Source organism: Falco cherrug, chromosome 10 (assembly GCF_023634085.1).
Source record: "Falco cherrug isolate bFalChe1 chromosome 10, bFalChe1.pri, whole genome shotgun sequence".
Classification (NCBI taxonomy): Eukaryota; Metazoa; Chordata; class Aves; order Falconiformes; family Falconidae; genus Falco; species Falco cherrug.
The window spans coordinates 430,201-452,343 of record NC_073706.1 but is presented as its reverse complement, the minus strand read 5'-3'; the positions used below and the strand labels follow the sequence as shown (position 1 = coordinate 452,343).

At 51.6% G+C, this 22,143-nt stretch overlaps 2 protein-coding genes across 16 annotated transcripts in view; both read left to right on the top strand.

Annotated features, from left to right (window-relative positions):
- NDRG3 (NDRG family member 3) overlaps positions 1–14,404 on the top strand; it is a 60,820-nt gene extending 46,416 nt beyond the window's left edge. For 3 of the 6 annotated variants that reach the window (XM_055722422.1, XM_055722420.1, XM_027799297.2), the window contains 14 exons: positions 637–742; positions 1,446–1,566; positions 1,998–2,060; positions 2,389–2,449; positions 4,150–4,236; positions 4,802–4,858; positions 5,903–6,006; positions 6,333–6,398; positions 8,063–8,114; positions 9,539–9,586; positions 10,272–10,307; positions 10,391–10,442; positions 12,305–12,343; positions 12,847–14,404. In XM_055722422.1, coding sequence (XP_055578397.1) covers positions 637–742; positions 1,446–1,566; positions 1,998–2,060; positions 2,389–2,449; positions 4,150–4,236; positions 4,802–4,858; positions 5,903–6,006; positions 6,333–6,398; positions 8,063–8,114; positions 9,539–9,586; positions 10,272–10,307; positions 10,391–10,442; positions 12,305–12,343; positions 12,847–13,025 — 1,071 coding nt within the window. In that variant the 3' untranslated portion in view covers positions 13,026–14,404. Of the gene's footprint in view, positions 1–636; positions 743–1,151; positions 1,365–1,445; positions 1,567–1,997; positions 2,061–2,388; positions 2,450–4,149; positions 4,237–4,801; positions 4,859–5,902; positions 6,007–6,332; positions 6,399–8,062; positions 8,115–9,538; positions 9,587–10,271; positions 10,308–10,390; positions 10,443–12,304; positions 12,344–12,846 lie in introns of those variants that run through there. The other 3 variants (XM_055722424.1, XM_055722423.1, XM_027799299.2) reach the window with 2 other exon arrangements.
- Positions 14,405–18,187: 3,783 nt separating this feature from the next.
- On the top strand, positions 18,188–21,720 carry SLA2 (Src like adaptor 2). Of its 10 annotated transcripts, none has more exons than XM_055722430.1 (8): positions 18,188–18,327; positions 18,710–18,846; positions 18,954–19,053; positions 19,192–19,278; positions 19,573–19,676; positions 20,397–20,546; positions 20,727–20,853; positions 20,970–21,720. In XM_055722430.1, the coding sequence occupies exons 2-8, from the start codon at positions 18,759–18,761 to the stop codon at positions 21,187–21,189; spliced, it is 876 nt and encodes a 291-aa protein (XP_055578405.1). In that variant the 5' UTR covers positions 18,188–18,327; positions 18,710–18,758; the 3' UTR covers positions 21,190–21,720. The 10 variants fall into 10 exon arrangements, with proteins under 10 accessions (XP_055578405.1, XP_055578402.1, XP_055578404.1 ...); XM_055722427.1 differs by having other exon boundaries at positions 19,153–19,278; XM_055722429.1 differs by having other exon boundaries at positions 18,951–19,053.
- Positions 21,721–22,143: the final 423 nt, after the last annotated feature.

Sequence of the window (22,143 nt, the reverse complement as noted above, 5' to 3'; positions counted from 1 at the left end):
CCTCCCAGGCAGCCAGTGAGTGACTGGATTTGCAGAGCCTGAGTCTCTTTGCCATCCCAGCCATCTGCCTGCCCTATGTTGTCAATACTGTTTCCAAAATGCTCTGGTACATGGTCCTCAGGGGTTGGGGCTGCCTCTCAGATGTTGCTGTGTCCCCTCACATCAGCTTGCCCGCGGACAGGAACTTCCCAGGGGTGTGGGTTGGGGCCACGGTGAAAAGAGACTTGCAGGCTGGTGGGTTGGAGGGAGATGGATACCAGCTGGGGAGTGAGAGCTTGGCTGTGGGAGTGGAGCTGCATTTGTGATGCCATGAACTACTAGAGACAGATGGAAATGTGATACCTGGCTTTTGCTATGGTGCAGTAACATCACTAAAGGCCATTGAAATGAGATTTTGGTCACAGAAAGACACAGCCCCAAACCCATCACACATCTGTACAAAAGCAACCTGCTTTTGGCAGTGGTTGGAGAGATTTGACAGAGTTGCAGATTGCAAGAGCTGTACTGAGCCACCAGTTGTGGGTACGAGAGGAATGTTGAAGTGTGGATGAGGCCCTTGCTGTGGGCCCTCAGTTAGGGATCCCTGTAGCACAGGCAGCACACATAACACTGAGGCTCCTTCTTCTCTCTCTGCAGGAACATGACATTGAGACAGCTTTTGGAGTGGTCCATGTCACCATGCGGGGCACACCCAAGGGGAACAGACCTGTCATCCTCACATACCATGACATTGGCCTCAACCGTAAGCCCTTGTGTTCCCAGGACCCTGAAAAAGCAGTGGTTCATGATATTTGCTTTTGAGTGTGGGGACCAGCAGGACTGGCCTGGAGCTGAGATGAAACAGGTCATTCCAGGGTAAAACGATAAAGGTCTGCAGGAGAGAGCATGTGGCGTTCCTCTGTCCATTCCAACAGCCTCTGAAAGGTAGAGCCAAGGTGGCGAGGTGGAAGTAGGTCCACCCACTACACTATAGTGTTCTAGCTGACTTGTTGCACTGTGCAATAGAGTTCCCACAAGTCATCTATTCCATGGTTGCTGGGAAGGTGAGCAAGTCCCTCCTACAAGGCTGCAGTAGTAGTTTAATGTTTCTAGCGGGCTCAGTTGCTCTTCACACATCTTCCCACCCAACATGTACTGTTATGTTCATACAGGTGCTCCTCAGTATGTGCTGTGAGTACCCAAGTGCTGCAAGGCCCCATTTTCCTGGACATGCATGCCAGCTGTCATTTGTCTGCCTGTCCTCCAGTCGCAGCAGTTACTTTGCTAGGACTGGGTGCTGCATTGCAGTTAGCAGGGGCACAGCAGCGTGCATCACCGTGCCTCCACTGCCTCACAGACTCAGCAGGGGCATTGGACTCATGCAGGTGTGTGCCATGGTTTTTGGAGGGTGGATCTCAATAAAGCTTCAGGAAGTGTCTCATTTTTTGTTGTTGTTCTTGTTGTAGACAAATCCTGTTTTAATGCATTCTTTAACTTTGAAGACATGCAAGAGATCACTCAGCATTTTGCTGTGTGCCATGTCGATGCACCAGGCCAGCAGGAAGGAGCCCCCCCATTCCCATCTGGGTAAGAGCTCTGCAGAGACCCTTTTTCCATTTGTGGTCTGAACTGCAGTCTGGACTGAGATAGAACCCAGTTTAAGCCAACTGGGATTGCCAGGCTGAGTGTAGTGGGAGGCAGCTTTCAGGAGCAGAGGAAATGGGAAGATGAGGAGGCTTCCCAGTGGGCATTCAGGGGACTTTCCTATTAGTGAGGCATGGGTAAAGCCCTTCACTAGTGGTGAGAGCTGGTACCATCTTTCTGACTTGAGTGTGAGCCCAGTATGCTGCAGTCTAGCTGGTGTTCCTTGCTCCATCAGTCTGTCCTCCCACAGATGTTTGACTGCCCAAAAATACACAGCTCTGTGCTAGTCTCACTCTGAGGGATGGGATAGAACTGGAAGGTAACATCTGTTGAGCTGTATTTGGAGGTGCTTTGATTTCAGTCTCCCTTTTCAGGTACCAGTATCCCAGTATGGATGAACTGGCTGAAATGCTGCCTGCTGTTCTGACACACCTGAAGTAAGTCTCTGAAAGGTGATGGGGTGAGCCAGCTGGGTGTAGCCATTCCAGCACCTACTTCTATCTCTGCTTGCAACATCTGATATGCTCACTAAATTATCCCAAGAGGCCTGAGCATCTCCTAACCTGAGTAACCCTGTCTGGTTCTTATGATGTGAACAGTCTGCCACATGAGTCAATTTATGGCTGCTGCATCATTGCTGGATCATTTTGAAAATGAACCATAAGTGAACAGCTGGATGCAGAAAGGGGAAATGCTTTGCCTCTAGGGATGCTTTGGCTGTGAGCTTAAGTTAGCCTTGCTGATTGTGAAATGCCTGTATTTCAGCCTGAAAAGCTTCATTGGGATTGGACTGGGAGCTGGTGCTTATGTCCTCAGCAGGTGTGCAGTAAGTATCTCTTCATTTCCTTGTGATTTATATGAGCTGTGGTCTTCCACTGATCAAACAGACCATTTGCGTGGCATGGGCAAAGTAGCAGTCAGTAAATACAGTAGGCCTGCAGGGAGGCATGTGAGAGCTACTTCACATCCAAATGGTTGAACTGGAGCGGCCAAGGTTACTCTGAAGCTGTGCCAGACATGGAAGGATTGTAATGTGATATCTTTGAGTCAGCAGAGCCCATCCTCGCTGCTAGGAATATCCAGCCTCGTGTTTTCACAAAGACTGGCTGTGTTACTGTATGGTGCTTCCAGTGTTTGTGACACCAAACAATTGATTTGGTGATGTGCTGTAAACCAGTGCTGATAAGAATGTCCTTTTTTGTTGGAAGGAAGATTTTGCATGCCACCCTTTGACGAGAGAATGCTAGTTTTACCTTGTTACTTACTTGTTCATTTCTCTCTAGTGGAGTGTTTATAAGCGTGTGAAATCGGTGGACATAGTTCAGCAGCCCAGGAATTTGCCTGAATCTTTCAGAGGTAGTGTTAAAAAAAAATAACAGAAATCTCACATTCTCAGTAAAGTTCACTTGAAGTTGTTGAGCACAGAGAGCTGCCAATGATTTAGGGCATTATTGCTCCTTAGAGCCACTTCACCGTGCAGCTGCCCTTCCTGCAAAAAGTTCTCTCCTTCCCATTTCCTCAAGTCAGGGTTGAGCCTGGGGCAGAGTGAGGCACTGGTGTTTGCTCTGTTCTTGCCTTTTGTACCTTGTGTAGTTTTCAGTCTTGCTAAAGAGAAGGTCATGCAAGTAAGCCTTTGTCCTCAGCTCAGTGAAGTGCCAGAAAGCCCTTGCCATGCTACCTGGATTGCAGACAGTTTCCTGCTGAGGGCAGAGTTGTTTCCTTCTACTTAACCAGTGCTGATCTGTACAATGGAGCAGATCAAATGTAAAATTTCAGCCTTGGAGCAAGCCTAGAGCTCAAGGTTCTCTGGTTGTGTTAGATGGCTAGGTTTGTGTTTGCAAGTGGTTCTCAAAGTATTTTGTACCCATGCTCCACACACACAGAGCCTAAGGTAAACTGCAGGGTGCTGGGGATGCCGGGCTGGAGCAGGGGAAGGGGTGCCTGTGGGCTGGGGGGCGTAGCAGGGGTGCGCTGCATTGAGCCAAGTGCCCCTGCAGCTCAGGCCTTTCTGCTCAGGCTGCCATGCTTACAGGGCCTGAGCACCAACTCCTGTGCCATTTGTCAAATCCTGACATTTTGCCACATCTCCGCTGGGAGACTGCCTCTTCTTTGAGGAGTGGAAGGAGGTGTGTTCCAGGCACAGGAGTTTGCCCAGGTCCTTCCCAGAGGTGCCAGCTTGGAGAGCACTGCTTACAGCCCTGTAATACACAGGATCCTGATCTGGTTCTGCAGCTGCGCCAGATGCATAGGTCACCAGAAGGCACTGCTGAGGTCTGTGCAGGCTGCAGGTGCTGTGTGAGTAGTCAGTCCCTCAGTGCCAATAACTGAATCAAGTAAGGTGTGGCTGGGAGCAAGCTTTAAGCAAAGCTCTGAAAAGGCCACTGGCTGCCTGGCACAGGAGCTTCCCACTTAGTCTTCATTTCACTCTCTTTCCCTTTTGCAAGAAGCCTTCCAGCTGCTGCACGCTGTTGACCAGCACGTGGGCTGAATCATCCTTCTGAGTATGCCTGTGCTCTCTCCCCACAGCTCAGCCACCCAGACCTAGTGGAGGGACTTGTTCTCATTAATGTTGATCCATGTGCAAAGGGCTGGATTGACTGGGCAGCATCCAAGGTGAGATTCTCCTTCCCCTGCACATCTCTCCGCAGCACTTAACGAACAGTGGGTAGAGTAAAAAGAAAAAGGATGGGGTACAGGAATTTGTAGGTTTCTGACAAAAACTGTACAATCTCACTTCTGTCCCTGCTGCACTTTTAGTCTGGGTGTAGTATGGCCTCCATCATAGGGGCAGTGGTGGGTGTGATCGTATGTGAATGAGCAAGCCTGGTAAAGTGCTTGGAAATGAGTGGCTGTTGAGTGCTGGGCTTTCCTCTGATTTAGTACTCATGCTTGCAGGCTTCATTTGGCTGAGGTTGGATGGATCTTTTAATTTGAATAAATTGGTATTCTGGCCACTTGCAGTTATCCAGGGTTCCGGGTTTCTGGAGAACTCTTTCTTGTGTGTGCATAGGCTTCTTTGGAGCCTTGTATGGCATCTCAAGCTTCAGGCATTTGCTTCTTGTATTGCTTGAATAGTTTCTTTGTTATTTTCTTTACCCTGAGAAGGTGCTTTGAAATTTGTAATGAAACTGCATTTTTCAGTTACTCTCCCTCCTTCTCATTCATGGTCACTCTTCAGTTTTCAGGCTGGACAACCAACATAGTGGATATTGTCTTGGCGCATCATTTTGGCCATGTAAGTACCATGTAACACCCAGCAGGTGTTAATGTTGCCAGTGCAACCATACATGGAGCTATAACTTTTTCCCACACACTAGTGCTAGAATTCCTGTCTTTTTGGTGCCCAGGCAACTGTCTGCAGAAACCAGTGGCAGCCAGTTCTTTGTAGCCAGCATGGAAGCATTTGGGCTGTAGGTAGAGCACAGCTCAGCTGGGAGTTGACAGTGAGTTATTGATGTCCAGATGTTGAACTGCTGCATTCTGTTCTTCGCCTTCCCCTTCAGTTTCAGCAGAGGCAAACCAGCCCCTCCTAAAAACTTTGGATACAGCAGTGCCTTCTGTTGGGATTTGCTGGCTCCCAACCAGCAGGCTTACTGGGCAACTGAAAGGGTCTGTGCCTCATGGACACTATATATGACTTGCAGCAGATCAGTCCCTGACCCAAAGCCCTCCTGCAACATCACACATCAGCACTGGAAGGAGTCATGTAGGTTCTTCCTGCTTAGGCCCATTGAAGCTGTTCTCTCCCCACTTTCAGGCTGCTTCATTATAGGTAGTGTTTCCTTGCATTCCCTTTTCTGTCTCTCTCTAGCTCTGATTGGAAGCAGTTTCTTTGTAGAACTGGGTGTTGGGATTAAATTTTCCTTTGGTCCCAGTCTTGGGGCTTACCTATAAAGCTTTGCTGCTTTAACATTAAACATAAGCAGAAGACCTTCCTAAAACAGAGGGATTTGTATCTTTGTAAGCATTAACTGAGGCTCAGGAGCTAACTCAAGAGGTATCCCAAGATACTTTGTACTCCTGCAGCAGCATGTGCAATGCCATTTGTGGAAGTGTAGTCACATTACCAAAGAATGGCACGTAACAGTCATGTCACATAAACAGTTTGTGTAGCCCAGGTACTACTGTTGTCTGGAGTCAGTGCCATCTGTGTTACTGTTCACAGGGGAATGAACGTGTATGGAGGCAGTTTAATGCTTCAGTATTTTTATGAGTATCATGTCTTTACTTGTGAAAAAGATGATGTTCCCTGTCTTTCAATTTTTCTGCTGTTGTACAGGAGGAACTGCAGGCAAATCTAGATTTGATCCAAACATACAGGCTTCATATTGCGCAGGACATTAACCAAGATAACCTTCAGCTGTTCCTCACCTCATACAACAGGTACAGGATACCTTTTTGCCTGCTAGATTGCTCCTGTAGCTTCCCTGCTCAGTAGATTTGCTGCCATATGTATTATTCTGTTGGATATTATGTCACATGAACCTCTGTCCTAAGCCTGTGTCCTGTGCCAAGCTCAGCCTTCATGCCTGGATGACCCTGTCACATCTCAGTAGGTCATCTCTAGGTACACAGCAAGCTTGCCATGAGAGCATGGATCCTGTTTTCTCGTGGTGACTGCTGGGGCTCCTGCTCGTGGCATGACACAGGAAGTGATAACCTGTTTCTTCTGCTGATTTGATGGAGAATTGTTCTGTTTTGTCTTTCAGTCGTAGAGACCTGGAAATTGAGAGACCAGCTCTTGGCATCAATGAAAATACTGCAAAAACACTCAAGTAAGTTGCTTTTCATCAGCCTGTCTCAGTTACTTTACTGTGCAGTCCTTTCAGCAGAAAAGCTGTTGCTGCTACTCAGCAAGAACTCCACAAGCCTAAGCATCAGGAAAACTGTCCAAGTCAGTCTCAGGCTGTGGTGCAGTGCTGTCAGCGAGAATGGGGCAGAGAGGTGTCTGGAAAGCCTTTCATTAAGAACACACTGAGATTCTCCAGAAGACAGGGTCAGAGGAATAAGTGTATCTATCCAGCACTCACTGTACTTGCTGAGCTGTTAGTTTGGTTGTTTTGCATGGAAAAGTGAGGGAGGCAGGTTTTTGTTGTTGCCACTGCCTTCCGCCACCTTGCTGAAAAATATTACCTGCACAAATCTCCCAGAGATGGAAGTGGATTCTGAATGCAGTGCTGTTTTCCCACCTTGGCAATGACTCTTTCATCTGGGAGGGGATAGTCTGTGCAGGGTACAGCTGAGAAAGGACAGACGCTGGAGAACTAGTGATAAGTAGCACAGAGAAAGTATAAGTAAATTTTCAGATTCCAAGCAAGAAAGCAAAAAAGTTCAATTATCTCCATCATATAATATATAATTTATATAATCATATAAAGCACAAGAAGGTTGCAAGTTGCACTTCTGAGCCAGGGCTCAGAGACTGCTGCCCAGGCTTTGCGCTTTGCTCTTTACTCCTTGGAAACTGTATGCACTTCTGCTTCTGCCAGTCCCAGGAATGTTTCAGGCATCCACAGCCAAACCCTCTAGGTCTTGACTAACCTAAAAGAGGTGGATTTCCCTGCTTGGTCTCCAGGCAAAGCCAGTCATGCTGCTCTGTCATGCAGACAGCTGTAACCCACAGAGCACTATCTGTCCATTCAAGTGACTCACAGGGATCTGTAGACCCTTAAAATAGTTCTTGTGTAAGTGTGGGTCTCTGTGCCAGTAGGCTTGTATTATAGATCTTCTGTCTCTTTAGAGGTGGTACTCCACTGGCTCTGAGGTCTGTGGCTCACAGCCTCTCTAGTCTATAATTTTTTTCATCTAGTCAACACAAAAAAGTGGAGCCTTGAGTCAACCCTTTCTTATCTTGATCTGCAAATGAGTAGTGTAAATTCACAGCCAATTGGTCAGTGATCTCCTGTGCATGTTTTACACATTGAATGTTAATTGTTCTTCTAGCATTACAATACATATAAAAATGGATATGAAGGCACAGATTTGCCAACAGAGGCTCTGATACTGTGTCATTTTTCAATATATGCCCCAACATCTTTTGTGTTTCTTTCTAAAATCCAAACCAAAATACAGTGCTGAGCACTAGGCAGCCTCAGAGGCATTAAACTTTCTTGGATGTGGTTATTCCTAACAGATGTTCATTTCAGAGAGCATGCTGCCTTTTGCAGCCTGGGATGGTTTATCTCCCAGCCCTAGGCTTATTTCTTAATATGTGTGCAACAGTACACATATTAAGTGAAGCGAGTGTGAATTCAGGGGACAGTATGGATGCGTGTGCAAGCCCTGGAGGATGTTTTGGTACAACAAAATGCCATGGTGTGGTGGCAGGGATTTTGCTGAGGGTTGTTAACCTTTCACGGGGCTGTTTGGTTCACAGAGCTCAACCTTCTCAGAAATCCCTTAGATGCACTGTAACATCTCTTTTCTGGTTTTTGATCAGGTGCCCTGCCTTGCTAGTTGTTGGTGACAACTCACCTGCTGTGGAAGCAGTGGTATGTATACGTGAACTCTTTCCTCTCATGACATTAGCCCCACAAATCACTTAGCAAACCTGCCTCACCCCACAGTGCTTTCACCTTGCCCAGTCACAGAAAGTGGCTTTTTGTCACAAGCTCTTTTCCAGTCCCCCAGCTATTGAGACCTATCAGGCACTAGTGGGAGAGCCAAGGCTTGGGAGACTTAATGGCCCTGCAGGGCAGCTCTAAGATGAGGATGGCAGGATCCGAATAAGAGTTCTTGTGCCCAAGCACCTTGCTCAACAGTGATGCAGAGGACCCCTTTCAGGAACTTGCGTCTTTCCCCAAGCTGTGCCAAGCTGCTGCCTAGAGTTAGTTCAAGTCATGACTGACTGTTCTCTTGCTGTTGTACTGAGGCTACCTGGGGTTTAAAAAAAAAGCAGTGTGACTCCAGTTCCTGTGGTGGAGAGTCACACAGAGCCCTGCAAAAGCACTGCATCATAGGAAAGCAGTACTCAGAAGCATCTCCTTCCTGTTGTTCTCTGCAGATGCCTATAAACCACTTCCCTCCCAGCACAGTTATAAATGGGGCATGGCACAGTGCAGTGTGGTTGAGGTGGATGTTGCTTCTTCCCTTCAGCAAATGATTGTGGGGAGACCAGGGATTTGTCAACAAAAGCGGTTGTCTTAAGAAACCATGGAAGAGTGTAGGAGTCTTGTAAAGCAGTAGCTTGGGCCTAGGAGCTGCGCATGGAGAACTGCTGCAGGGCTTTTTCTGGTCATGGCCTCATCCCTTTCCATCAGTCTATTTAGTCTGGAAGTCCGAGACATTCTGCAAGTTTTGACTTTGCTAGGATGCTATCCCTGAGGATTCTTACTGCTTCCCAGCCACAGTGGGGAACAGGGTAGGGTCTTCTGGATCTTGGCTTGCCTATCTGGCTGCACAGGTTCCCAGCTTGTGATAATCTCTCCTGCTGGGATTACATTTCCTGTAGGACCCCAACCTGTTTCCTTTTTGCAGCAGCCTTACAGAGAAGAGGTGGCCATGGCCTCCTCGGCTGGCCAGGGGACTGAGTGATCTCCCTCTGTGCTGCACTGCACAGAAGTCTCCTTCCCTCCCAGTCTTGCTGTTAGAGCCCAGAAGATGCTGCAAGGGGTTCATTGTGCATCCCCAAAACCAGGGGATGATTTCCCTTGAAGTTACAGCTGCATCTCAGAACAGTGACATTCTGTTCACCACAAGGTCCCTTTGGATAGGAACACCTGCCCTTCCTCCCTGCATCTTTTATTCATTGTTCTCTTCCTACATGCTTTCTGCTTTCTTGGTCAGTTCTTGGTCCCAGAGAAGCTCCCACTGCTGAAGACAGCCACTGCCTCTGGTGCAGCTGTTCTGCATTTCACATGTATCTCTTCAAGTTTTCTGTGTGATATCATGTCCCTCTTTCCTCCTTTTATTTTAGGTTGAATGCAATTCACGTCTTGACCCAACCAAAACTACCCTTCTGAAGGTGAGTGCTGCTCCAGGATCATTCCAGCCTGCACAGAGGCATGATTTTTGCTGAGGCTAGCTGCACTTAGGTTTTTACCTTCCATACATTTAGCTTTAAGAAGTTTGCGGGCATTCAGGGCTGTGTTCTCTCCTGTGTGGAGCCAGACTTGGAAGAGAAGAGTTTGTCAGGCGGTCCCTGAATCCCTGCTTTATGGCCACTTCTGTGTTACCTTCAACTGACAGGGAGGACCTGCTGTGAGTTAGCAGAGGTGCCTGGGCTCCACCCTGCTCTCTGCCAGCAACATTACCTTTTCTGGCTTTATACCAGTCCTTCCCATCCTCACCGATGGCTCCACCAGTGTACCAGACAGCTGCTGTATAGGAGTGCAAAGTGAGAGGTTTGGGATCAGTGGCAGGAGGAGCCGTGATAGTGGAGGGTTACTCCTGGGCTTCTAGAGTATGGCCTGAGATCAACTGGTAGTGTGGCCTTCAAGGTGCTGGGTTCCTTCAGCAACAGGTTCCCAGAAGACAGATCAACCAGGCCTTCCTTTGGCTTTAGAGACAAGATGATAGGAGTGTGCCTCATGTAGCGGTGCAGCCTGGTGCCATCAGCCGTGGTGGGGCTGGCAGTGCTGGCATGGTTCTGGGGTTGTCCTCCTGGGGTGGGAAGGACAGTTCAAGCTCCCTTTTTTTTCCTGTTGCAGATGGCTGACTGTGGAGGCCTGCCCCAGGTGGTTCAGGTGAGAAATGCCTCTTGGCTTTCCCATGGCATTTGGGTTGTACAGCTCTGCTCACACTAAAGGCACACTTTCTGTTTCCACAGCCTGGCAAGCTGACTGAAGCCTTCAAGTACTTTGTGCAGGGAATGGGCTACAGTAAGTGGCAAACAGAGTTTTCTGGTTTGGAGCAGGGTTGTTGTGAAGGGGACTCAGCTTTTCCGGTCCATCTGAGCCCATTGGCATCCGTGTCCCACCCATGAGTTAATGTGGTTGCCAAGATACCCATCGTGCTGGAAAATCTAGTGTGCTAACAAGCCTTAGCAAACCAGCGTTGTTCCATAACGTGTTTAATCTGCACTGCAGCTGGAGTGGTGACCCCTTTTGGTTGTTGGCGTTGGTCAAACCTTTTAAGTCTGTCTTTGTGCCAGTCCAGAAGAGTGTGTTCCCAAGAACAGTAAATGATCTGAAAGCTTCTGTGCATACCTTCTCTGGAGGGGAAGGAGTTAGCAGTACAAGCCTCCCAGGCTGTGATCGGTACATGAGAGTTCTTTCCTTTCCCCTCAGACAATACCTGTCTCTTTCACACTCTCGCAAGGGTTAAGCAATATCTCGGAATGAAACCCTCTAATGGCAGTACAGAGGTGGGTGTCTTCTGAGACACCTGGTACAACAGCTGGGTGACCTCTGAGACACCTGGGGAGCCCAGAGTGCATGCCTTGCCCTATGGCTTCCTCCTTGTGCTTGGAGGCAGAAGACATTGACTCCTGAGTGTGTCAGACTGACAGCTGTTCAGCTCCCCTGCCCTCTGTACTCCAGAGACTGGGGGACTTCAGAAGGGCTTCTCAGTGCGCTAAACACCTCTGTATTGCAGGCACCTTGGCACAGTTCTGTCTTGCCTGCCAGGGCTAGGAGTTCCCTTCTGTGGATGATGAACCTTCAAAAGCTGGAATTATGGGAGGAGTTTGCTCATGTGGCTGGTTAACCACTAAGCATGGCCACCATGGCAGCTGTGACACTCCTAGTGGTCTCCACACAGCCAGAAGTTCTTTGCCACCTCATGGGTGTGAGGATTTTTCCTTAAAAAAGAAGCTTTTCCTTAGAGCTGTGTGTAGTTGACATGAATGTAGTAGGACAATGGGGTTCTCCAAGGCTGGCCAGAAGGGCCTGGTCCTGCAGAGGAGGGTGAGAAGGTTCCCTCAGCCTCACAGCCTGAGAGCATTTAAACATTAACGTCTCTTACGTTCCCAGTGTTGGTTAAGTCAGCAAGTGCTGTCATCACAGCAAGGACTTCAGCAGCGCTTTGAGGGTCACATCTCTTGCAAGTAGGATGCACAGCACTGGGGAAGGACAGCGGGTAATTTTCTGCTTCCAGAATTAGTGGCTAATCCCAGAATGGGTTTCCCAACTGTGGTGAGCAAGACTGTGTTGGCCTTGCTGATCTTGGCCAGCAAGACCTGCTCTTTCAGGGAGAGCAAGAGAAGCAAATCAGCAGTTCGCCATTTCTAGAAATGCACAAGCCAGTTCCTCAACAGCTGTTCTTGTGCCATCTGCACGTTGGCTAAAACTGTTGGACGTGCCTGTACTGACACTGCAGGTGGAAGGTGATGTCTTGAAGAGGCTTGTAGCAGAAATCTGATGCTGTCAACTCAAGGAAAGACATGAATTTCTGTTGCATATCTGGAGTTACAGAGTATACCCCATTTTCCCTGCCATAGGAAAATGACATCTCTGTTCAGCAGTTGTGGTGTATACAGTGCAGGGGTAGGGTCACCAGGTTTCCAGCTAAAGGCGTTGAAGAGATCTGGCCCTGATAACGTTTTGAGTCACCCTGGTTTCCCCGAGATGCTCACTAGCAGCTTTTTTTCACAAATATTGGGAACTTTCAGCACCATGTGTAAGCTGGGAGTGGAAGGGAACGTAGCTGGGGATCCCAGGAGCAGTGCAGCTGCTAGTCACACACTGCAACTAATTGGCTCTTCCCTGTATTCATCCCTTTCCTTGTCTCATGTTGTTTCCAGTCCCTTATGTGCAACTCAGCCACCTAAGCACTGAGTCAGGTACCTTCAACTGTGCATCTGCCTTGGCTCGTCTGTGTATTGGGTTGAATGATTCTTTGGGTGCATTGCTTTGTCTCAGCATGTCCTGCTGGCCTGCTGTGGGCTAGGCTGATCAATTGTACACTATGGTTTTTCACCTTTCATTTGTATTTTGTTGATTGTTGCATGACTTCAGCTCTGTGGTTTTCTAGAGTGACGAGACTGACTTCAAAAGGTCATCTGTACAACAGCTGCCTTGGTTTGCGCAGACACCTACTGTGACTGCACTTGCAAATGATCAGTTACCCTTCTGGAATTTGCTCACCTTGGACCTTTTGAAATTGGGCCTTAAACATGCTGCTTTAGATGTGCAAAGACTTGATTTTGGCAGTGAAGAGTCAGTTTTCTTCCTGAGGGTATAGCTCTTTTTTTGTGCTTACCCAGTGACACATACCCGAGTGACTGTGATACTTGCCCTAGGAACTTCCTCATTTTCTAAGTCCTGTGCCTGTTCTTTCTTGCAGTGCCAGCAGCTAGTATGACCAGGCTGATGCGCTCCCGTACTCACTCCTCCTCTAGTGTGGGCTCTGGTGAGAGTGTCCGCAGCCGGTCTCATACTAGCAACCATGGTGAAGGAAGTGCTGGAACCCCAGAAGGAATTGATCTCCAGGATGCACCTCAAACCATGGAAGTATCCTGTTAGGCCAGGAGCCCCTCTTCTGGATTCAGACAACTCCGCTCACCCCCACTGAACCCACTCAGAATCTAGCATTTCACCCAACATGGCATTAACTGTTCTAACTTGTGCATGCCCATCTGAGCTGCCACCTCCTTAGTAGTCTGTACTTGGCATTACTGTCCTTTCTGTATGTTCCTGGCATCAGAGCCTCTTTAAAACTCGTTAACATTCCGCAGTCTTAGTAAGTCACGTTACTGTACATGCTGATACCATCTCCTGTCTGTGCTGTATATCGATCCAGATGACAGCCATTGTCTCCCCTCTTCATTTAAATATAATTTCTGTGGCTTTGTGAGGTTTAGAATTGCTTTCTAGTTGTGCTTCTGCTAAAGGACCCTTGTGGTGCAGCTGGAATGGCATCTGTGGGACATGGGAAAGCAAGACCGTGATGATTTGAAACTCCAGGTGCTGGAGCAGGTGATGCTCTTTGACAGAGCTGTGCCTGGAGCGCAGAACTCATCAGAAGGTCTTTGTGCTCCCAGGACTCTTGGCATGCCAGGCAGCCATGGGGAAAACAAATGGTCAGAAATACTGTCTTGGCCTCATCTCTGTATGTATGTTAAGAAGGAGCAGAGTGATTTCTTACCTGAGCCTCCTGAAAGGGCAAAGCAATTAACAGGTAAACTTACTAAACTGAGATGCACTATTACCGAGTACAAGGCATTAAACTGCAGCAGCCCTGGCTTCCAAACCACCTCTGCTGACCTTTGGCCTCTCTTGCAGAAGGGCCAGCTGCAGTTAAAACCTAGTCACTCTTCTGCCGTAGCACAGGTGCATCTTTTAACCTCAAGTACGTTGTGAAACAGGCAGCAGTGCCTCTTACCAGGTGGATATCCAGAAATCTGCACTGCCAGCTTTGCTTCCCACTGCTGCCAGCCCCAGGCAGGGTATCTGCAGAGGGTATTAACTGAGGCTCAGGAAATACTGGTAAATGTTAATGACAGCCAGCAGGCACATGTTTGTCCATGCAAGTCAGGTCAGAAGTGTGAGCAGCGAATGAGTCTGCGCAGGTAATATTTACTGTCTTCGTGGAATTCACAGTTCTGCTGCCTTTTTACATCTGGCCAGATCATAAAGGGCAGGAGGCAAATGCCTGCTGCGTGCCAGGGTCTAGCTGTTAATGGGAGAAAAGGGAAGAGTGGTCAGGCTACTACAGGCCTCAATAGATGAGCAAAACATCCTTTTGTAACTGTTGAGCAGTCCTGACTCACTGGGAGCCAGCTCCTCTGAGGATCACACTCATGTTCTGCTCCATTTCAGGTAGGGAATGGGACTGGGAGGCTCTACCTGAGGGGGACTTTGTACCAGTTATTAAATAAAGCTATAACTGAGTTTCATTGTTACCCTGCGTACTCATGTTGTTTCTTTTGGCACAACCAGATGCCCCTACTGGTTTTGTCAGTTCTGGTGTCTCGTAGTGTTGGAGGCAAACTCTTTCCTGGGGAAGGGGTAGCACTGGCCACCTCTTGTAAGAGACAGCCCTGTGGGAGCAGTGTGGTCAGGCATCCACTGGAAGAGGCTGTCTAAAGCTGCTGGAGAGCTGCAATGCAAAAAAACCTTCAGCTTTGACAGGGTGGAGACTTGGGAGGGGGGCACATCGCCACTTGCCTCCAAAGAAAGGAGAGCACTGGGAGCTGCCTTCCCTGGCAGATGGTGCTCTGCACTGGCATGTTTCGTGGGTGTAACACAAAATTAACCTGGAAAGTCTGTGACAAGGCAGTTGTGACGAAAAGGCAGGGGGCAGGTTGGCACATCTGCTCCCTGCACCACATGCTGGTGGAACGATGTGCAGCAGCCGGTCATTTAACACAACTGTTTCTTAATCTTCTGCTCCTCAGATCCAGCTTTTGCTCTCAAGTTTCAGATGTCCGTCATCGTCACTTTCACAGAAAGCTAGCTGGGGCTGGAGAGGGGTTAAACTCATGGTCACAGATAGTCCTGGTCAGCCTCATGCTTCAACTTTCTGAAGACCTTTGGGGAGGTCATTGGCAGGAAGCAAGACAAAATGTTTTCACAAATCACAAACTGTGTGTAAGGTGAGAAATGGGAAAAATTGTCAAGTTGTATTAATGAGCAAGTGATGAAGCAACAAAATGATTAAGTGAACAAAAATGTACATTTCAGTCTAAGGAAGACAGGATGCTATCAAGGACACTTGGCTGCCAAGTGCTACATGAAGTTCATTGCTGTTAAAAACAAGTGCTGGATGCAACATACGCTAGAGAAGAGCTGATGTACATGCAGCACTGTGCTCTAATGGCAGTTAACTACTCATGAGAAACAAGTCTTCCCTGAGTTCCCTTATGAAAATACAGCAACAGACCAAAAGGCAGGCAAACAATATTAAAATGACAATATGAAATGAGTTAAGAGAAAATAATACCACAGCAGGGGTTGCTGCAAGCTTACCGAGTTCTGTTCATGATGGTGTGAAGCAGGAGAGCTCAGAGCTACAGGCTGCCTGTGGACAAGGAGCGAAATAGATAAGATTTTAGCAGTTTGGAAGGGAGGCAATGAAGAAGAGAGTTTTGTTGCCATGGTGGTTCACAGAGATAAGCCAGACAAGATTTATAGAGAGGTCTGTCATATATTTTATTACCCCAAGGATAACTGGGAAAAGTAAACTTGTTTTCACATAAGCAAGTGCTTTTCCTAGTAAAAACACAAAACCCCAAAGGTAAGTATAGGTTGAGATACGAGTTTAATAAAGAACAAAACATTTCTTTGGGTGGCATGAGCATTCCTCAAGAGGCAGCACTGAGGTTAGGGTTGGGCCCTGTAAAATAACAGTGTTTTCTAGACCTCTTTCTTCCAGCTGGAGTTGGGATGCCCAGGGAGGGGGCTCAGCCAAGGGATGGGCAGGTGGATGGGGCTGGTGCTGCTTTCCAGCTTTCCCACACCCTTGGGACCAAATTCCCAGTTAGTCAAAACCTTGGGACAAGCTCATTCAATTGCATGCCCAGCCCAAGAGCTCAAATCTTCGGGCTGTAAAAGCGTGCATCCTTTTCTTTGGCCGAACCGGCCAAGTCCCCCTGAGCTCAGCTGCTGAAGGTTTCTCTGGGGTCACTGGCAGGAAAGCACTTCTCACAGCCATGAGCTGAGGTTTCTGCCAGGCGGCTGCTGGGCTGCAGTGCCTCCTGTGCTGGCAGGTGCTGTACATTATGCAGAAAACCATGGTCCTTGCACAAAGACAGCTTCGCTGTGCAGGCCCCGACCCCTTGGCCCCACGCAGCCCCTCCCTGCGCAGGCTGGAGCAGGCTGCACACGCAACAACTGGATACGCTCCTTGGCAAGAGGTGGTGGAGTCAAACTCTCTTGGTGGTGCCAGATGCTGCTGTGAGGAGTAACAGCCAAAAATTTTGGTCTGGGAGGCTCAGAACCAAGGGTGGGGTTTTTCCCTGGTTTTAATCTAGGAGGGTGGTGCAGCTCAGCTGTGGGATGAGTTTTGGAGCCGGCTCTGTGTCCTTGGAGGTTTTCAAGCTGGAGCCCCAGCCAAGCTGGCACAGCTGGTGGCAGACATGAACTGAGGAAGAAGCAGGCCTGAGGACCTCGGGGGCTCCTTCCCCTGCCCCCCTGCAGCCAAATGTCTATTATTTGATCTTGACTCCTGAAACAATCTGCAGGGCTGGCTGCTGCTCCTCGGTGCATCCCATGGCCAGAGAAGCCCATGGTTAACGCTCCTGCCAGCCCTGCATGCTCCATTCCCACCCATGTGTTCAGATAATGGCCCTTTGCCCAGTCCCACTGCCCAAGCTGGGGAGGGGGTGACAGGGGGGCCCATTTTATTCACCAGCACTAACTGGAGAAGGTGCTGGGCAGCACAGAGCTGGGCTGGGGTGCTGAGCCACATTTGGCACAGGTCACGGCCCACCAAGGGTCGTCCCCACCTCCATCCTCGGGGACCCCAGTGGGTCTTCACCACCAGTTCCAGCAGCAAGCGGATCTTCTCCCAGACGCAAGCAACCCCTTGCAAGCCAGCCACGTCTGAGCTCGGATGGGGCTTAGGGCGGGCAGCCCCCAACCGAACAGCCACACAAGGCCCCAGCGGGCAGCGCTTTTCGCCTGCATTTCACACCGTCACAGTGGTTTACAGTTGACCACAAACTTTCAGGGGCACAGCAATAAATAGCAGCAGGATGTTGAGCTGTGGTGGTGTGGCAGCGACAGGAGGCTGCTGAGCAGCCAGCCCCACAGCAGGGGCACCACAGGAGGCACAGGGGGACAGTGCTACGCAGCCGGACCATGAAAGCCAGCACAGCATGGCCAGTCCCACCCTGCCGGGCAGCACAGACACTGCCCAGAGCAAATCCCAAGGACTGTCCTGGCCATGGAGGCGGGCAGGGGCCCTGCATCAGAAGGTCCTGGCCTTGGTAGCAGCTGGTGGCAGGGGTGTGCTGGCTCAGCCATACCCCATTTGCTTTGAAAAATGACCTGTCACCCACAGGCACTTGGGAAATTGTTCCAACATGGAGGCGGCAGCTGCTGGTATGTGAGTGGGTGGGAGCTGGGACCAAGGATGGGACAGGGGTGAAGCTGGGGCTGCTCCCACAGAACCCAGCCAGAGGCTAGCAGTGCTGGGAGCTGAGCAGCACTGAGCTGGGGGGGGGCACAGACACAGAGCTGCACAGCACCCCACCCTCCAAGCGACACCCAGTACCTCACAGAATCCCCAGGGCACCACGTGGCCCTGGTGCTGCAGCAAGCAGCCCAGGGGAGGAGGCTCCCTGGGAGCCCCAGTGGTTCGTCCTGGCCAAGGACAGCACTTGTCCAGCCTCAGCCTTCCTGTCCCGAGGCTGCCTTGGCTCACACTCCCATGTGCCACCCACTCCCAGATCCCATGTGACAACCACAGTGCCTTGAGCACCCTCAGCGATGTTCTTAGGCCAAGCTTGCGCCCAGTACCGAGGGCCCACGAGGGGCACAGCTGAGCAACCTGTTGGCTGAATGAAAAAAGGAAAACGCTGCACACGGTGCATGCGCAAGGCGCAGGAAACAGCAGCAGCCCCAGTCCGGCACCTCACACCCCTCGCCAGCAGCGCGGCCCGGAGCAGCCCTGGCTCCAGTACCTGAAAGCACCCAGCCCTAGAGCAGAGGGACAAGGGTGAGCCAAGCAGAGCTTGCAAGGGTGAGGGCTGCCCTGCAGAAGAGAGACCCACTGTGCTGGCAGGACCCCCTGCACCCTGGGTGCCCTGAAGACCCACTGCACTGGACAAGCAGAGCCCAGCCCTGATGGCTCCAGCACAATGGTGACAGCAGCCAGAGGCAGGTAAGCAGGGTTTGCCCCCCAGCCCCACTGAGGACAGGAGTGCGTCTGGGGCAGGCGGGCTCAGCTCAGGGCAGGTCTGGGTCACACACAGCTTCGGCTGCACCTCTCTGTGGCTGAGGAACTGAAACGGGCAGAGGGGTGTCCCTACAGCTGCTGAGCTCCCCACGGGGACTGAGAGCTTGGGGCATTGGGACAGGGCACCCCACATACCTGGGGATGCTGGGCTTGTGTAGGACAGCAGCACTAAGAGGGTGAGCATGGCCAGGTGCTGCCCACCGTGGGGATGTGATGCCCTGTCCCGTGGAGGGCTCCCAGCTTGTCCACTCCTCTGCCCAGTACCCATGGTGTTGCTGGTGCCAGGCTTAAACCTCTCCTCTCCCAGCCAACAGTAGCTAAGGCCAGGGGCTACGGGCATGTGCTGAAGCCAGGGGATGGGGAGCCTGGCCAGCCGGGAGAGGCCACTCAGCATCCCACCAGCAGCTGCTGACACTACGCAGCCCCCACTGCCCACACAGGCAGGTAAGCACATGGCAGATGGCAGCTGGGCCAGCAACCCCCAGTGTGCTCAGTCCTCCTTGTCCAAGCTGGGGCTGGGGGAGCTCTGAGTCCCCTCACCTTTCCAGCAGCCTCCAGCAGCTTCCTGGCCTTGGCCCTCTGTGACTTCCCCTCCGGCGCAGGGGTGGCCACCGTCCTGCGGATGGGGGAGTTGCTCCGCATCCTCTCTGAGTAAGTCCCCACACTGAGTGGGTGCTCCCAGCCAGGGCACAGTTCACAATGCCATGATGGCAGCACCCATCCTAGGGATCCCCTCCCTGTGCCCGACAGCCTCAGCCCTTCAGAATGGCTCATCCCCCTTACCTGCAGGGATGGGGAGTGGTGGCTGGTGGTGTCCGAGGTGTCTGGCAAGGAGTGCCACATCCCCAGCAGCTGCGTGGCCAAGATCAGGTACAGGTAAGTGATGGGAAGGGTCTGTCCCAGGATCAGCCCCAGAGGACACGGCCCTACCACAGAGAGCCTGGCCAACTCCAAGGACAAACCCTGGCCCCTGTGCCAGCACAGCGTGCCCCGTTTCTCTCCCTGGGCTGTGGAGCAGTGCTGGGGCTTGGGGAGGCAGCACAGCAACTGTGCACTGCCACACCGCAAGCTGCACTCTCTGCCCCAGGTGGGGCAGGACAGGCCCTGGGGCACTGCTGGGTGTCTCTGCACAGCCAGGAGAGGCTATGCCAGTGCCTGCTGTCTGCGCAGGTGGCTGTACGAGGGCATCAGCCGGCAGAAGGCAGAGGAGCTGCTGCTCCAGCCGGGCAACCGCAGCGGGTCCTTCCTGATACGAGAGAGCCAGACCAGGCAAGGTGAGAGCCCTCAGGTCCTGCCCCACCTCCTATACCCCCTCCCAGCCATCCCCACTGGCATGCTGAGGGCCCCAGTGGGGCTGATGCTCCATTGCTCACACCTGGTGGCAATGGCTTACCCCACACAGAGGTTTCTTGGTACCTCTGCTCCACACACTTCGTGCTGAGTCTCTGCCACGGGGGCCTCAGAAGAGAAAACCACCAGCAGGCTTCCTGCAGCTTTTGGTTAAACAGAGAAGTGAAAAGGCTCAGCCTCTGAAGTGAAATGGGGCCCCAGCACAAGAAGATGCTGAGGGAACTCCATGGGGAGATCCCACCGGGTGCCCCAGTGCATGTGGCTGATGCACTGGCATGGCGCTGCATGGCCCTGCAGCTGCCTGGGCAATGAGGGGGCCACAGGGCTAGGCCACCCCTGCACGACACCAAGAAGTGGAGGCTTGGGCACAGAGCCACAGTACCCCAATGTGAGGGTGCCTGGGACATGGCAGCAGCTACCCAGGTCACCCCATGTCCCAGCACACCCACATCCTGGAGGTGCTCATGGTGTGGGGCTGGCACAGGGATGGTCACAGCTGCACAGCCCCATGAGGAAAAGGATGTTGCCAGTCACCCCAGTGGGGCGATAAGACCCCCATGGTGGGAGAGTGCAGGCAGTGGGGCCAAGCAGGGTGGGTATCCACTGCAGCCCAGCTATGTGCCTCTTGCCCCGTGCCCTGGCAGGCTGCTACTCACTGTCCGTGCGCCGCAGTGAGCGCGCCTCCTGGGACTCAGTGACACACTACCGCATCCACCGCCTGGAGAATGGCTGGGTCTACATCTCACCTGGACTCACCTTCCCCAGCCTGCACGACCTGGTGGACCACTACTCTGGTAACACCTTACCACTCCCCAGCACCCTCAGCTGGGGTGGGGCAGTGGGGGGGAATACACTGCGCCTTACAGGGAGGGAGGGGGGAAAGGTGGCAGCCACTCCCCATCTGCCCAGGTGCCCCCAGGGCTGGGGCACAGGGCAGGGGGGAACCCTGCTGACACTGCCACCTCCCTGCCCAGAGTTTGGAGAGGGGCTGTGCTGTGCCCTCAGGGAGCCCTGCTCTATGGAAGGGGCAAGGGCAGCCCCGGTCCCTGCCATGCCTGCTGTCGTGAAGAAGCCATCACTCAACTGGGACAAGATTGACAGGTAGAGACAGTCAGGGAAGGGGCTGGGCTCCATCCACGACCCCTGCCAGCCACTGGGTCTGGGGGCTGCCTGCTGACCACTTTGTCCACCCTCACACAGCTCCCTCCTGTTCTCAGAGGCCACAGCCCCACTGGAGGAGGACTCTCCCATCAGCCTGGGCCTGAGGGAAGCCATCAGCTCTTACCTCCTGGTGACAGAGACAGGGCCTTGCAGGGAAAGGAAAGAATAGCTAAGGGCAGGGCCCTGCTCAGCCACAGCCCCTCGGCAGACACCTGCCCTCGTTACAGCCACAAACACTTGTGGATGCTGTGGGAGCCAGGCACCCGGGGCCAGTGACCAGGACACAGGACAGCTGAGATCAAGGTGCAGAGGAGCAACTGCTGATGCTGGAAGAAGGGGCTGCCCAAGGGCTTGTCCTCTCCAGAGCCAGACTTTCTGGGAAGCAATCTTTGAGCACCCTGAGCATCACCCCACACCCACGGGAGAAGATGGCAGAGGCTGCGCATAGGAGCACTGCCTGCCCCATGGGCTGCAATGGAGCCCTGCTGCGTCTGCGTTCCCACAGCAGCGGGGAAATAGGATGCAAATGCCCAACAAGCCAAAGCCTGGCCCAGGTGAGAAGACAGCCTGACCCTGTCACACACCTTAAGTCCATGCACAAACTTTCTTGGAGCAGTGTGTCTGTGCAGGACAAGGGCCTGTGAGTAGCAGTCACAGACCCTCCTGCTCTCACGCACCCATAACTCACCCCTCTGCAGCAGCCAGGAGGAAACCACCCTCTTACTGCACCCGAAGTAGCTGATTTTTAGATCTTCAAGCACATGTATTTTATAGGATTTGAGGTCAATAAAACAGGATCCTGCTGGACATGCAGCAGTAACCATTTGTAATATCTTAATTAAAGAGCACGTCATTCACAGTTGAGGGTTTGTGAGTAAATCATGAACTGCAAGCTGCAACTGCCAGGCAGGTTTCCACTCACCGAAGCCTCATGCCTGGGGGTTTTTTCTCCTGCTGCCAGCTTTCCCAGCCTGGGGTGAGCTGATGGCTGTGGGTCAGGCCTGGTCCTCAGTCAGTGAGCTTAGGGCAAATAAATGAGCCACAGAGGGTTAAAAGTCTTTAAGATCACAACTGCTGTTCTAACTGAAGCGGGGAAAGAAATGGGTCCATGCCACGACTAGGTGATCCGAAAAGGCAGAATGCAAATACTCATGCCCAATCCCAATCTAAGATACACCTCTCAGCCAGAGGGGGCCCTAAAATCAGCAGAAATGCCTCAGAACAGCAACG